This window comes from Brachyhypopomus gauderio, chromosome 1, assembly GCF_052324685.1.
Source record: "Brachyhypopomus gauderio isolate BG-103 chromosome 1, BGAUD_0.2, whole genome shotgun sequence".
Lineage (NCBI taxonomy): Eukaryota > Metazoa > Chordata > Actinopteri > Gymnotiformes > Hypopomidae > Brachyhypopomus > Brachyhypopomus gauderio.
The window spans coordinates 12,374,102-12,390,414 of record NC_135211.1 but is presented as its reverse complement, the minus strand read 5'-3'; the positions used below and the strand labels follow the sequence as shown (position 1 = coordinate 12,390,414).

The 16,313-nt window shown below is 48.6% G+C and overlaps 1 protein-coding gene across 1 annotated transcript in view; it reads right to left on the bottom strand.

The window, feature by feature from the left end:
* adam10a (ADAM metallopeptidase domain 10a) overlaps positions 1-16,313 on the bottom strand; it is a 52,581-nt gene that overhangs the window by 34,108 nt on the left and 2,160 nt on the right. Inside the window, exon 2 of the mRNA XM_076997199.1 lies at positions 5,863-6,013. Coding sequence (XP_076853314.1) covers positions 5,863-6,013 — 151 coding nt within the window. The remainder of the gene's footprint in view (positions 1-5,862; positions 6,014-16,313) is intronic.

The following is a 16,313-nucleotide window of genomic DNA, read 5'->3' as shown; positions in this document are numbered from 1 at the left end:
ATTTTTTTCTTTCTTTCTTTTTCCCCTTCAGCCCTGGCAGTATCGATCCGTCCCCTTCACCAACGTGGTCCCCGGGGGCCCCTCCGGGCAGGCCGGCCGCCCTGGTGCCCGTGTGCGAGGAGGCAGAGAGCAGAGAGAGGCTGCAGGCTCCTCGGCTCCCAGGGGCCCCCTCCAGTCCGGTTGAACAGAGGTAAAGATATTTTCTTTCGGGCCGTGCTGTACATCATTCGCTTCGGTCTCTCTCTGCCGTTACTCCTAAATGCCCCTTGCAGGAACCATGTGTGCTGCTGACCAAAATAAGGGCTGGGTTGCGGAAAATGAACTCATCTGTGATTGGGTTTGTTTCTGACGCATCACAGCCACGGAGATCCAGGCCTGAACCAGCCCGTCTATTTCAACAGCCAATGAGGGTTTGACTAACTGTGGGGATAGTGGGTAGAGCAGGTAGTGGGGAGGCAGGGCAGGAGTGTGTAACGCACACAGCCCAACTAATGGGCAAGAGGATGTGAAGGATCATTCTCCCCCAGCCTCTTAGAGACACGCAGGACTATTAATAACACACAGAGAGGGACAGAGAGAGAGAGGGACAGAGAGGGAGAGAGAGAGCAGAGAGAGATAGAAACGCTTGCTCAGGTTTTCCAGTATTGACTGTCACTTCCTTAAATTGAAATCTTAGTCATCATCATCATCTTCATCAAGGCTTCATGGCAGCTGCCAGCTCTTGTTTCTGAACCAGGAGCTACAGCCCATGTGTCTGCCAGATTGAGGCTCTCCCCACGTACCAGTCACACCGCTGAGGTTAAGGAGACTTATGCCCCCACGGGCACTGAGGGCTCCGCACACACACACACACACACACACACAGACACACAAACCCCAGCAGTGACACTCGGGAGGCTGTGCCGACTGGTTTATGCATGCTGGTATCAGAGCAGGAGGAGGACAGTGTTTGGCCAGAGATGTGAGGAGGCCCATGAGGGCTGGAATCCCCCCACACTGAGGAACAGCACTGGGGGAAACACCACACCACCACTCACAACATGACCTGCTCTCCAAGGAGCCCAGGATGATGGTGAAACTAAATTCATACAACAACAAAATAAACAGCAATCACTTGTATTTTAAAACATGGTGTACGTTTACACACACTGTATTTAAAGCAGAGCAGTTTTTCCTTACCAACACGTTCGTTTGTGTTAGTACAGACACTCACTAACCGTCAGATCCCCCCCAGATGTCCAGTGTAATGAGCCACTGCCCCTTCCTGTGCTGCAGGATATCCTGCTGTGAAAGGGAGTGTGGAAAAATTACACTCCGCATAAACAAACGTGAACTGCACATCTTCCTTCCTGCCTTCACTGTGGGCCTGCACACAGCAGTGACCTCACAACGGAGCGGCACTACCCTCGCCCTAACGCATAAAGCCATCACGAACGGAAAGCGGAAAAACAAAGAAAAAAAGAAAACGAGAGAGAGAAAAGAGAAAACGTCACAACCCCCCACATCTGCGTGTAGAGTCATGCTACAACCGAGGGGGGGCTGCACTCTGGCTGATGTTCTAGAGAACTGGCAGCGATGACATTATGAAATCTGTGGGGAGCAAGACAAGAACAGAAAGGCACCACATGTTGGGTGGGGGGCACGAGGGGGGGAGGGGGGGGGCAGGAAGAGCTACAGACCTGTGACAGACCTGTGGTAGACCTGTGGCTTACACAGCTATTCACAGATACGTCACTTAAATGTCTGAACATGCTCGCACACAGACGGGGGCACAGGCATGTACGCACATACGCATATGTAAAACACACACAAATGCACGCACAAATACAGACAGACACAGCACGCACACACACACACACACACACACACACACACACACCACATGAACGTATACACGACGTATGTGGGGAGTGTAGAAAGTCGAGTGAGTTCTCTGGTTTCTAAATGGAGAAGGCTGGTCCTGAGGGTAGTCCACACACTCACTCACACGGCCCCTGGAGCCTGAGGCACAGCCCCAGGCTACACACGGCTGTCCTGCCCACATCGAGGTTCCCCTGCTGGGACACGCCTGCAACAGCACCTCCCCGGGGCCAGAGCAAAGCAGCAGACAGCAAAGGTCAGAACGGAGAGCCGCGTGCTCGTCTGCTTTCAGTCACACACAACTTCCTCCTGTGTAGGACTGCCCACACACACACACACACACACACACACACACACACACACAGAATTTATCTTGTATCTACCTCTGAAGCTCTTCCGATGTCTGAAATACAGGCGGTCCCTGGGTTACGACGCAAGTCGGAACATACGTACATACTGTATGTAAATAACGTACTATATGCAGTTATCCTATACTAAAGCTAACCTTTTGCCAAATACCTTTATCCATAGCTGCGTTTAACTAATCCTGACGCCGCGCACACCAAACACCAAGTTCCGTTTACGACGCAGAACCATTAAGGTCCAAACGAGGCTTTATACAGTAAATGGGAGATGTGTAGTAACCACAAAAAATCGTAACTTGGGAACCTCGTAAGGATCATAAGGATCATATTTTGGCCTCAAAACAGATAGCATGCGCGCCCGTGTGGTTTATCATTATGATTTGACGGATTTTTCCCAATTTTTTTTTCTTGCGGACATGTCGGTACGCCGGAATTCCGGCGTGGCGCCTGAAAACTATCAGGCCTGTGTACATGTGTGCCTGCCAGTTAAAAGCACTTTCTGTACAAAATGGTTTAGTGCAGACCTCTGGAACATGGCTGATGGTTATGGACAGAAGCCCAAAGGTGAGGTCACATGGGGTCAGAGTCCCTCAGAGTCTAAATCAAAAACACCTGCGCCAAAGAGCAGGCATACACACGCCTGCATGCACACACAGTAGTTTCTGATCATTTCTCTCTCTCTCTCAAAAAAAAAACACAACATGATCACACAGTCAGTAAAATTCAGTATAAAACATTAATGAGGGAAACCAATGAATAATGTAGGAGCGAACACACCATTTCATGTCTATGTCAAGTGACTTCGCCAGCAAACTTTAAAAGACAGAGAAAGTCACTGTTAGCCTGAAATGCACGCACACACACACACACACACACACACCCACACACACACACCTCGACCCACCAAACCACATACACAGTACTGAGCTGTCACTGCTGAGCACAATGCCTTCAGAAGGCGCCTCGGGTGCCAAAACGCAAAGCAGCAACCTTCAGAGTCTGAGGTCTCCTGCAGGGAGCTGGGCCTCCTTCACAAACACAACAGTTAACACACACAATGGTGGCATATGCACTCTCTGGCATTATCACCAATTCACTCCCACACATCAGGGAATGACAAATGCGCGCGCATGTGTGTGCGCACGCGTGCGTTTGTGCGCGTGCTGCCATCTGCCTCCCTACATCACTGCATTCAGGGAATTACTGCCATCAAGCAGTCACACAATACCACTGGAATTTCTACTCCGGGTAGAACGTAATCTCTATTAGACATGATCTAATAGGAACATTAAGGGTTATGCATCAGATCAGCACGTGCAACATGAACCCTTCTGTGCTGTGGAACTGAACCAGAAAATTAATGCCAGGCTTTCATGGCGATATCTGCACTAGCCCCGACTTGATAAATTGTATTTTTCTTAATCGTCATCGCGATAAACACACTGCAAAAGACGCTATGAATATGAAATATGCGCGTGTAAATAAAACGACGTTTATTTGACTTGTCAGATGAAATGTTCGAACATTTGGGCCTATCACGTTACTGCTCAACTGGTCGTTAGTTACCTCAGAGTGTTTTTCGTTGCGCGTCAGTGAATGTCGCTCCATGTTTGGTTCTTGATACTTGCGTTTTGGTTTCGTTCTCGTTCATTTCATTGACCTCTTGGTATGCCCAATTTTTAGAAGAGCACACCAGACAGAAGAAATGTATCTTATTTTAATTGGTCGGGTTTTCAGTTGACTCAATGAGGGCATGTTTGAAAATGTTTATTGGGTTTATTCATCGAGCACGTCAGCGGTGAACGTGTTAACGCTGAACGACAGTAGTCGTGTAACTAATACGCACTTGACCGTTTGCCGTTTACCGCACGTCTTCGTATCGTGCAGGGGTCCTATCTTACACTTGCATTCATTCCGTATGCAGTCAAGTCTGTGGACCGTTTCATTTTTCATAACCTTATGCAGAACAGGCGCAATTACTACTGGAGGCCACGGGCTCTTCACAACGACAGGGTGAGTGTGTGGATGAATGGGCCGAGCGGTTCCGAGCACGCTGGGCACCTTTTCACAGACTGAAGGAGGCGGGGAGAAGGGCGGGGAAAGGGCAGCAGAGAAGTCGTTTTCTGAACACTATTGTTTTCTTTCTTTCAGTGCTCCTAGCTCTCCCACCACTTCAACCTGTCTAATGAAATACTGTATTTATATATTGTACCAATATTGGCTACAAATGTTCAGGTCCGCTAAAATAGAACCGTTGTTCAGTTATATGATTGCGATAAAGACTTGGAACTAAGCATCAGGATGTACCATTGAAGATTAACAGCTAATTAAAGTATACCAAAATCAAGCAGAGACAGATAATAAACCAGATATAACTCCATTCTCTGAGATCTTCCCATTTTGGTTCTTCGGTGCTGCTAAATGAAGGAAAACACCTTAACAAATGTGCCAACAGAACAATGTTCTGTTCACCTGAAAGAATTTTTATACATTTTTACAACATTTAGCTGACACTTTTATCCAAAGTGATTTACTCTTAACTGAGTGTTAAGGTCTTTGCCCCGGGGCACAAGAGTGGCCACTTACCAGTGGTGGGGGTTGAAAAGGCAACCTTCTGATTACTAGTCAAGTTTTAACCACTAAGCTACCATTGCCCTATAGGCAGGTATGTAGCTAATGACACCATGTCGGCCTAATGTTGGTAGGAGAGGGACAGAAGGACCTGGGGGAATCCTTGTCTACAGTCAGTAGAGCAGGAGGTGAGCCCTGTGTGGTAGGACTGGCCTACTCGGGAACACTGCCAAAGAACACTGACTCAGGTTACCGTTAATGAAACACTCTCTGAAGTGGTTATTTTATGCACCTACGCACGTACGTGCACACACGTAACAAAAACAAACAAACATGCACAAGCACGCACACACACACACACACACACACATGAATATTGGCTTCAAACTACCCCTAACTATAGTCCAGAGAGACAGATGTCCGTGTCTGTCTGGCCTGGTCTCTGTAGTGGTGCCGTAACTTTTAGCACTCGTTCCCTAGACCATCCCACCCATACAGCAGGGCATGGAGGTGCTACATCACAGACGAGCAGAGACAACACTGGACCAGACAGAAACACAGCACGGTGTTCTCCAACAAAGCAGGGGGAAACATCTTCAACGACTGCAGCGACTACATACACAGCGATCAAACTAAAGCCTTGAGCAATTTCTGGGGGAAAAAAAAAAATCAAAAAATCAAAAACAGAATGCCAATACTGAAAGAAATGAGTGAACAGCTGGTGTCTAGCTGTCAGAACGCGTGGACCATAAATGAACCGAACCGGCACGCTAACAGCAGGTGTGAAACCTGGTGTAGTTTGTCGAAATGGAGTGAGTGAAAAACGCCCCCAGGAGGGGATGGAGATGGCTGGAGCCCAAAGCAAAAAAAAAAAAAACAGAAGGTACGCCATCACCAACGGTGCCTGCATCCGGACAGTGTCAGGCCTGGGGTTCACAGGAAGCTAGTGCAAAGGTTAATGGGCGAGCTCTGCCCTGTTACACACACACACACACACACACACACACACACACACACACACACACACACACACACACACACACACACACACACACACACAGCTGACCTGCCGTGGGAGTGGAACTGCAGGTTGAGGTGCTGGTCCTCGTGTGCCAGCGCCCTCTTGGCTCTCTGGTGCTTGCCGTGCAGCTCATCCGTGTCGTAGGACAGGCCTTCGTAGTGGCGGATGTACTTGTGCAGCCGATTCTCATACTGACCTGGGGGAGGAGAGAGAGAGGGAGAGAGAGAGAGAGAGAGAGAGAGAGAGAGAGAGAGAGAGAGAGGTTCAATGACTGCAGGGGTGTCGGGTGGGTAAGTGAGGCATGGTGATGTTCCAACTGTGCTCCTGCCTCCGTGACTCATCATTACGAGACGTCTGCCTCACAGATCTGAGTCGCTCGTCTCCCTGATGGGACTGTAGTCTGTTACTTAAGCATCGGCCTCCCCGAAGGAGGAGATAGGCTGTGTGTGTGTGTGTGTGTGTGTGTGTGTGTGTGTGTGAGAGAGACAGCAGGAAAGAGGCCAGCCTGGAGCTGAGGGAGTTTCGGGAGGAGGGAGGGAGGCGGGAGACAGGAAGGACAAAGTCAACGAACACAGACACACGGATGAACTCGACTCGTGTTCCTCCCACAGAGCGCGTACATGAAGCCCATTGTGTACAAGTACAGCGCACGGACTCGGTTGCGTGCATGTGGACTTTTTTTCTGTTCATCCTTTCTCAGCTTCAAAAACAACACCGCAAAAGCGGCTTCCTGGCACAGGATAGCGCTGAACTAATAATAGCCTGACCTTAGAAGAAAGATTCACTAAAACCATAATCCCCACCCCACCCCCGTAGTTTTTGTACAAACGACACAATGGCGGTGAACGATCTGGACTCACCACTGCACCACTGCACACTCACCCGCTCCTCTTCCCGCCCCCCTTAGCGTAGCGTGAGCTGAAGCAAAGTGTTATTTAAATATGTAAATAGTCGGAGTGGAGGGCAGGTGTGGTAACATCCTCTGGGCCTGAAGGGCGGGTGGGGGTGGTGGTGCGGGGGTTATAGAGTACAGCCCAGCAGGTTCCGCCCACACTGCCCTTCGTCCCCTGCGGAGTCCGTGCTGCCTGCTTCATGTAAGCTCCACCTTCTGCGGCCGCTTTGTACAGTTTTGCCTGATGCAAAAATCAGGTTCTCTCAGATCCCGTTACTCCGCAGACTTTCCTAACAAAACGGGGCAAAGCAGCCACGTAACTGCTCTGATTCACAGCCCCGTTGGAATCTCTTTCTGCCTAGTGAATAAGGAGATTATCTGGCAACCTAAAGGACCCTCAGTGACACAGATACACACATTTCAGCACTTCTGAATGTGCTCATACAGACGTCTGACTTACAGGCCAACGGCATAAGGGAATCTATTTTAGCTTCAAGGTTATGACACAAGTGTGGTGGCCATGTATCTCCAATAGCACACTACCACACAAAGCACCGCACGTGTGCCGTGTCCACAACATCGGACTGACACACGTCACGTCTCCAGGGGCCGTATGTTCTCAGGAGGCCGGAGCACACAGGACACAGAGAGACGGTCTGAGCGTGGCAACACGTTACCACAAAGCAAACGTTTGGGAGGGGGGGCGGGAGCGTATGCGATGTGGTTTCTCGGCTAAACAGAACAAAACGTACGGGTCGGAGGAAAAATAGGGGGTCCTTCACGCGAGACCACGGGAAGGGAAACAAGGCAGCAGGACGACTAGGGCTCTCAGTCGGGCTGGAGCAGAAAGAAACGCAGCAGCGCTCAATGTAGGTTCTGGAGGCCATTTTTTGTCTAATGCGGTGCATTCATTTATCTCTCTCACGCTCACACGCTTTTTTGGTGAAAGAAAAAGTTATGATCTGAGAGAAAGAGAGAGAGAGAGAAAGAGAGAGAGGCCTGCCGAGTTAATAAAATATATAAATTCAGAGTCAGCAAAGAGAAAGTGTGCTAGTAAGAGAACAAGGGAAGATACACACACACACACACACACACACACACACACACACACACACACACACACAGAGATCCATATAAGAGGGAGGGAGAGAGCGAGAAAGCGAGTTAGAGAGGAGAGTGTCAGAGAGGAGGAGGACAGAGAGATGGATGTGTGCAGGGTGCTGTCTGCCAGAGTCCTCAAAGGGGTAGGACACACGCTACCTCCACCTGTGTGACCGTGATAAACCCCTCCACTCAGGGGTGGTAGGGGCTACAGCTCACACTCCGCTTGTGAGGAACACAACCTACTGACATGCATTTGAATTCCAAACACATCACACACACACACACGCGCGCGCTCCCCTGCCCGTCTCCAAGAGCAGGTAGTCCCCTGCAGTACTGGAGCCATGTGGAGTGGATTACAAAGGTGCTAAAGCCCTTTCACAGAGGTCTGGAGGTGGGGTCTGGAACAGAAGGGGTCCATGGAGTTTAAACTCGAGCACCACCCAGGATGGAGTAGCGCTTGTGTACCTCTCCATTACTCCTGCTGCGACCCCTGTGACTTCTCTCCAACTCTTTATCATGTTCTGTTACAAGCAAATACAAAAAAAAAAAAACCCTAGCACAACCACCTTATGTGATCAGTGCAGTGCATATCCTCACAGCCAATCAGATGTGGCTTTTCAGAGCCACACCACAGTCTTTTACCCACACCGGTTAAGGTGTGGATGTTATCCTTAAGTTGACCATCTCAGGGCATTAAGAGGTTGGATAATGTAATTATTACAAGTGTGACCCAAATCCACCAGGTCAGTCGTTTTTAAGGAAACACGTGTTCCATTCTGTCATATGCTGTGGAAAAGGAGTTTTCGCATTTTCTCAAAGCGGAAGCACTAAGGGAATAATTTACTTGTATTATATTCTTTGGCATTTACAGGCCAAAATCTTTCGGAGAGGTCCAATTCTCATAATAGTTCTATATGAATTACACTACATTTGTATGTAGATTACTAACGTTCACACCAAAGCTGTTACTAGAAGTAGTCTTATTAAAAAGGTGTAGTGTGGAAGATTTAAGAGGACCAAGCAGAAATATGTACTGTATGCAGAAATATATTTTGTATAATCACTTGTAAATACTAATTGTGTTTTGTCCATTTGGAATGATTCCTTCATACCTACATAGAGAGAGGAGTCCCCCTCCATTAGATGCCGCCACGTTTATACAGTACCCCAGAGAAACTAAATGCTCAGGAGAGTGCCTTCCACGTCTGTACGCTGTAGCAGGTGCTAGATTTAGGTGGTGCTACAGTATGGAGGAGGAGGAGGAGGAAGAGGAAGAGGAGGAGAAGAAGAAGCAGGTGCTGCTGGTGCCGGCCAGCCATTCTAGGGCACGAGTCTAAAGTCCGAGAACCCAGATTTTGACAAATGGAGGATTGTGTTTATCGTGGAGCACAAGGAAAAGCAAAGGGAGGAAAAATCATCATCGCCAAAGAAGCAGAAACATGGACAAGCGAAATTAAAGCAGGACATGAGATGGCAGAAAAAGATAAGATAATATCCCGAGACAGATAACGCCAATTATCTGTAGTTAAACATTTCTTGCAGCAGTAACGTTTTGTAGTCACCAGCAACAGCTACAGGTAAATCAAGCAGCCACTCCCATCTCTGTAATTTATACCAAGACTTCCTTTCCTCTGGCACTTATCGTAAACACTACAGAGTGTGGTAAAACGGCTTTAAGAACCTGTGTCTCCGTAAGAAGACGTTATGAAGTCGCTCAGAGTCGGCACGGTGCAGTCCACATCCAGCACGTCAGGGCAAGCAAACCGATATCAGCTTCTCTGCCCACAAAACTGCTACCAACCAACCGCAAAATATAAATAAAACTTTCACGAGGATATAACAGCAGACGGGAATGAACCTCACAGGCAGGGGTTGCCAGGTCGAGGACCATGAGAGGTCAAGCACGAGGGACGCCCCCTGGAGGCATGCCTTGAAACTGCAGAGCCAGGCAGCTTTCAAACAAAAGTACTGGAGACACAGAGCCGAAAGTCTCTAGTGGAAAACCAAGGAGCCAGATATAACCAGAATGAAGGGTTTCGAAAACAGACAGCAAAGGCTCAGGGAAGCACCATTTCATCAGGAAGCACAACAGACCCTCTTTCTGCTGGGATTTATTACCAGCCTATATTGCAAAGCGCTGGAGATACAGGCCCATTTCTCGCCCCAAGGAAAAAAGCAGTCAAATCAAAGCGCAGTCACCACGGACACGGAAGTGCTTTCAGGAAGAGGGGGAGTGTGTGAAACGGAGAGGCAGAGGGAAGGGTGAATGAAGGGTGAAGGAAGGGTGAATGGCGGGCCGCTTCCGTGGGCACGACGTGCTGGGTTTCTCACACACGACCCATCAAGGCGATTAAAGGACAGCCACGCCAGCTCTGACATGTTAAAGAGAAATGATGCTCTGGCCTCTGGCCCCTGTGGTCCTGTTATTAGAGACAGGAAGAGTGAAACACACACACACACACACACACACACACACACACACACACACACCTGCTCACACAGACTTGCTAATATACATGCACAAGATTGTATGCTTGTGTGAGCATGTGCAGAAGGGGCGCAAGTTTTCAAACATAATGAGAGAGAGAGAGAGAGAGAGAGAGAGAGAGAGAGAGCCTCAGGCTTACAGTGCCACTAGCAACCTGCTTCCGTTCATCTGTCAAATTCAAACATTTCCCAGCAAGGCTCACATCTCAAACACGTCTCATTGAGCTCGGCTTCTGCCCTCTACATTTACACAGCAAAGCTTGGGCAGCATGTCGTTTTAGCAAAACCATTATAGTCTGGTGAATTAGCACGATAAGCAATATTACTGCCATAAACATTTGGCTAGATGTGAAGTCATCCGTGCATACATTACAGTCTGGACTGCCAGGTAATAGAGCTACACGCTCCCCCTGTCACTCAAAAAGCCTGCAAGTCATCTGATTGTAGAAAAAGAATGCCTTGCAAACTCAACCTATAAGCTTTGTAAGACATTTCCACAACCAGCAGCACTCAAACCCATTTTATTGTTAGCACAACATATGCTGACCTAATGAAATAAACCACAACAGGGAATTACAACTTCCACTTCGGGAGATGAGATCATTATAAACATTTCAGAGTTTTTAAGGACCACTGCAGAATTGTCATCAAACGCACAGCCCAGTAAGAGGACATATAATTTTTACAGACCAGCGACAACCATCAGATGCTTAACTCTCCGTTTCTATAGCAACCCAACATGTCACAAAAAAAAAAAAAAAAAAAAAAAGCAGTCCAATTTGCTCGGTGAGGGCAGCGAGATCTGGGTTGGGGTTTTTCGGCGGGTAGGGGAGTGGAGTTTGTTTAAAAAGCTCTAGAGCAATTAACACCTGCCACACGTCCTATGGCAGGTGAGGGAGCCCCGGGTCAGCGCCACACCCCTGGGGCGACGTCCTTGGAGCTGGAAGATCTGGTCCAGTGGGGCAGGCGAGCGCGTGAGTGGAGAGGACGGGTCCCTCGGTGTGACTCCATGGGGACTCGGTGTGGTCTTGTGACGACGCTGGTAGGTGTCGCTGTAAGACAAACTGGTGAGCCACCGACGCGGTCACAGATCAGCCTGTGCCATTTTGTTGAATCATGCGAGCGGAAGGTACCGGCGAAACACCCACGCGGCATCACGCAACAGAATGTGTGTGTGACTGAGCCGAGTGCCCACAGCACACACTTCACCACCGGGTAACTGCAGCCTTTGGGGATATCAGTATTGCCAAGGGCAATACACATCAACCACCGACCAATGATACCGCTCAACTGTTATCGGCCATGTTACTCCTGAAAACACGCCGATTGATTTGATTTTTTTTTAAAGGCTGAGGAGGAAATGCCGAACAGCACAGGTGAAACGGAGCTACAGCCTGCGAGAATCTGGATGAAACACATAACAGACGAGCCAACCACAGGATGTTTACCAGTGGAGTCGCGCTGTCGAAAACGCACACACAAGTCTCAGCAGCGCCCGTGCATGTCTGGCGTGGATTTGTTACACAGACGCCCCAACACAGTGCTCGCTCCAAGCGGATTCTGCTTCAATTAAACTTTACTGTAATTATACATGTGCACAAATGTACAGCATGACAAAATGTGTCGGGGTTGTTCTTGGTACGTGCCCACACGTACGGCAGGCGTGCGCAGAAACCCCAGGGCCAAAAGCCCCGCGGACGTGCATCGGCGTTCGTGTTTCTTCTTCACAGACGAGCGGAGGGGAGGAGAAAAGGAGGAACGTGGACGGACGCAGCGCGGAAAGTGAAAGATCGTATCGCGCCGCCGAGCCGCACCACGCCTCAGGACCAAGGGCCACACAAAAAGAGGACCTACAGACGCAAAAAAGAAACTTCTGTTACTGGCAAAATGACATCAGAGGTCACTCACCAGCGTGGTGAATAGTTGTCTGATAGCCTTTTGTTTGGCCTAAAGACCCTAAGCCGATGAAGCAGAACAAGAATCCGACCTCTACGATGCTGCGACACTAATTAGCTAAAACGCCAGCACAAGAGGATAATATTATCAAAAGGTTTAAAAAAAATAAAAATAATAAAATGATGGAACACTCTGGCAAGAAGGCACAGCGCTCTTAACCGTGCAGTTAATCAGGGGAGCTGTGGAAAGGGCAGTTCATCAGTCTGACGCCGAAGCCAAATTTGCTTAATTTGTTTAGCCTTTCAAGTGCCGTGTGTGGCAGGCATGTTTCTATTCCTGGAAAGGGGAAGGAGGTGATCAGGCTAAAGTGGCCAGGAAAGAGAGACCAGGTGGCTTCAATAACAGCACAATGACACGCTACTAAAAACATGAAGACAGCACCACAAGCTCAAACGCTACCTTCTCCAAGCATCGTAAGGTTCAACTGAAGAATATCAGCATCGTCAACATACAGCTCATCATCATCATCATCATCATGGTTGCTCAGCGTTCACCAGGAGAGGTGGAGTTTGATTTTATTCCGGTCGTACCAAGCGTTCCTAATGGAAGCGCGAAGGGAGGCAGAGCTTCATGTTGCATCCGCACGTACCAACAAAGGGGCTCTGCGCGACGGGCCCACAGACTTCCTCGTTGTTGCACGCCCACGATCCTTCCCTCCAAACTGCACAAACGCATGACATGACATGGAGACATTTTTTACAACCGTTCTGCCTGCATGGACCCTGCCAACTGCTCACGCCGAGAGAAGTGAATGGCTTAGGAGCTGGAGAAATGAACGAGCTTAGCAGCCTTTCAAAAAAACTCAAAAAAAAAAAAAAAAAAAAAAAAAAAAAAAAAAAAAAAAAAAAAAAAAAACTCAAAAAATAAAAAAAAGAAACGCCTCAAAAAAAAAACCCCCAAGCCACCCACCCACTTCGGTCCATGTAAATGATGGCGTTTCTCTGGAGCAGCTCTGTACGACACAGCCTGAGGTCCTAACGTCTGCCAAGGGCCTCGGTGCCAAAACGTGATGAGGAAGTGCAACATAGTCGTGACACGAGCCGATTGGTCCTGAGGCACCTCTCTGCTCTTCGCCGCCCGGGCCAGAGCGTAGGTGAGAAGGCGGATAATATCATGGGTGGATCAGGAACGACCAGAGCCAACGTGGAGGATCTAGGCCGTGCGTGACAGGACGCTTAACCGACGGCAGGAGAGGCTCACGGGCTCGAGGAGGTGGAGGTTGCGATGTCTACGGCAGCGAGGCTGTGAACTTCGACCTTTGGGTAAACACTCGAGCGGCCAATCATGCATACGCCGCATGCCCACAGAGGTAAAAAAAAAAAAAACGCTTCCGCAGTAAATTTAAACGGAACAAAGCAGATATGGAGAGAAGGGCCCTTAAACGGGATCTCCGTAAGTCATCCAAACGAGACCCAGTGTGGAGCTACTAGTCGGACACGCATGGCAAATGTTATAAGACAAACAAGCTTTTGTGGCGGTGAGTGAGGGCAGAACTCGTGCGCTGCGGCTGATTATTGCGGGTGGGGGTGGTGGTATTCATTCACGCGCAATCACAAGGCGCAGCCACTGTCCCACACCACAATCTACTCCATCCCCACTCAGGAGAGCAGCCAATGGGAACTTGCCCGTACAGCCCATTTTACAGGGAGCTTAGCTGCTCAATCTGATTAAGCAAAGACTAGGGGGGGGGGACAAGATTACTGAAAGCTCATTTTTGAAGGGCGCTACACGTTTTGCCTCCAAAACTATACACGGATATTTTAAGATCCAAGAACAATAAATGGCTCCTGACATGATAGACTATTGTCGTACGGATTTGCTGGGCGCGTTCGAACAGCCGAAAACTAAGCAAGTGAACAACAGGTGGATATCCGTGCAGCCAATAAATCTAATCTGCAGGACAGAGATAAATCTAATCTGTATCAAAGAGGGAAAAGCCGTGGGATCCTGTTCTCTGCTGAAAGTGTTGCCAAACCGAGTGGACTGACCATTTGTCCCTGGGACAGGCCATTAAAAGCCTTTCAGATCTCCACGTTTGTTTACTCTTGGTTCGTTTCCCACCAGCTGAAGTGTGCGGAGCAAAGGAAAGCTCCGCGGAGCCGGCCCGGGTCTGCCGCCGGTTCTGCAGCAGAGGGGGCTGTGATCGGTTCCGGAGGGTGGCGGGAGGCCTGCTCTTAATGAGAGACTTCTGCACACACGGGGGTCCGGCCTGGAGATCCAGCTTCTGCTGAGAAGAGCACGCAGCTCATCCCCATGACGGCTGCTTCGTCAGACTGGTCTCTCTGCACATTCCCATCATGCCTCACAGCCATTTAATGTACATTTAATTTTACCCTCACCATGTTATCGACATCTTCGTGACAAACCAATGAGGAACAGTGTGTTCCAGGAATGCTGATTAGAAGGTTAGGGTGGATCTCACGCTTCAGGAAAAGAAACCTACACTGTAGGAAAGCGAACTCACTACTGACATCATCGTTCTAACATCGAGGATGTTAATATCAGAATTCAGCACAAGGCACATGTGTCGAGGGGAATGCGTTTCCTCTTCAAAAAAGAAAGAGGAAGTCAGCACTGAGAAAACACCCAGAGGTCTTTATTCTGTTATCAAGTGTTTTGTTTTATGTTTTTTACATTGCTCTCTCCACAGAGAGGTCCGAAATGAAGCCCTCCCGGTATGGAGAACCCACAGAGAAGCCTGTAGGAGCAGGTTAGCACTGTTAATGCTAACCTGGGACCGGCTTGGCCTCCACTGCAGCTTGGTGTTCAGTAATAGTTCGGTAATAGCACTAGATGTTCGGTAATAGAGATTTAAAATCAATAACACAAATTCGGAGTTACAAATTCATTTTAAAATCATAATTCTATTTATTTTTTCAGCGTCTCCTATAAGATACTGTGGTGCTGAAAGAGAACTGTGGACATACTGTAGGTTCCTGACAAGGCCTACACATCCTTTTCCCATTGTCCCCTCACACCGACGGAAGGTCATGGCACTCTAGACCACAAGCACGGCCTCTCTCACTGCATCGAGACAAAGTCCGCCTCGCCTCAACTTCCTCCAGCGTCAAAAGGAAGCTTCCTGCCAGACGCCACCCAAAGCGCTGCCACGCACCTCACACACTTCCTCAGTAGAAAACAAAGCTCTGGTACACATAAAAGCTGTAAAAACACATGAGAAACACGTCCTTTGCCGTGCTCCTGGATCGTCCAACTCTCCCCTATTAAACAGCACAGTTTCTGGGGAGGGCCAGCTGTTGGCACTGTTCTCAGACAGAGCAGATTAGCACCTCACATTGCCTCCATACAATACATTATTCATATGTAGCCTCTGAGGAGAAAGGGTATTTTGGTTGAAGGTGCAAAATCAAAACAGTCTCTCAAAATGCTGAAGTTCTCCCTCAACAACACCGTGAAAGCAAAAAAAAAAAAACTGTCTAGAGCTTTAATTTTACAGTATTTCACGAACTTACATCAGATCCACCTAGCTCGGAAACAAAATTCTTGATCCGTTATGAACTAATACTACATGATCACAGAAAAGGGAAAGGCAGGATTTGAATGAAAAGTTCCAATTTCTGCACACAAACGCTAAGAAGGGGACTGAGGGAGAGGCATTTCCTCACTGAACACATGACCTCCGCTCTTCACCGGTTTGGTGGAGAATAGCCTCTATACCCTTTCTCCAAACATGCAAACAGAGAAGCGATGTTCTTGAGAGCATCCTCTCTGCAGTCCCCTCTACCATGTGTGCATCTGAAAACACACTTACGGAGATTGCTCTGCGAGTGTGCGAGAGATCGAGAATATGCAGCCACTGTTTTTCCACTTACACTGCACAAATAATATTTAACCCACCTTGAAATTCACTGAGCATAATGTACTGCAAAGTTGCCATCGTACATTATGACCCAGTCCTCTCCAGTGCAGTATTGAACTCCCTAAAAACTTTCCAAGTCCCTAAGATTCCACCGGTTAGCACCACAGCCTCGTTCATGCAACCAGCACCACAAACCTGCTCTACCAGAGGACAAAGAATACGGAGAGCCTGTATTTC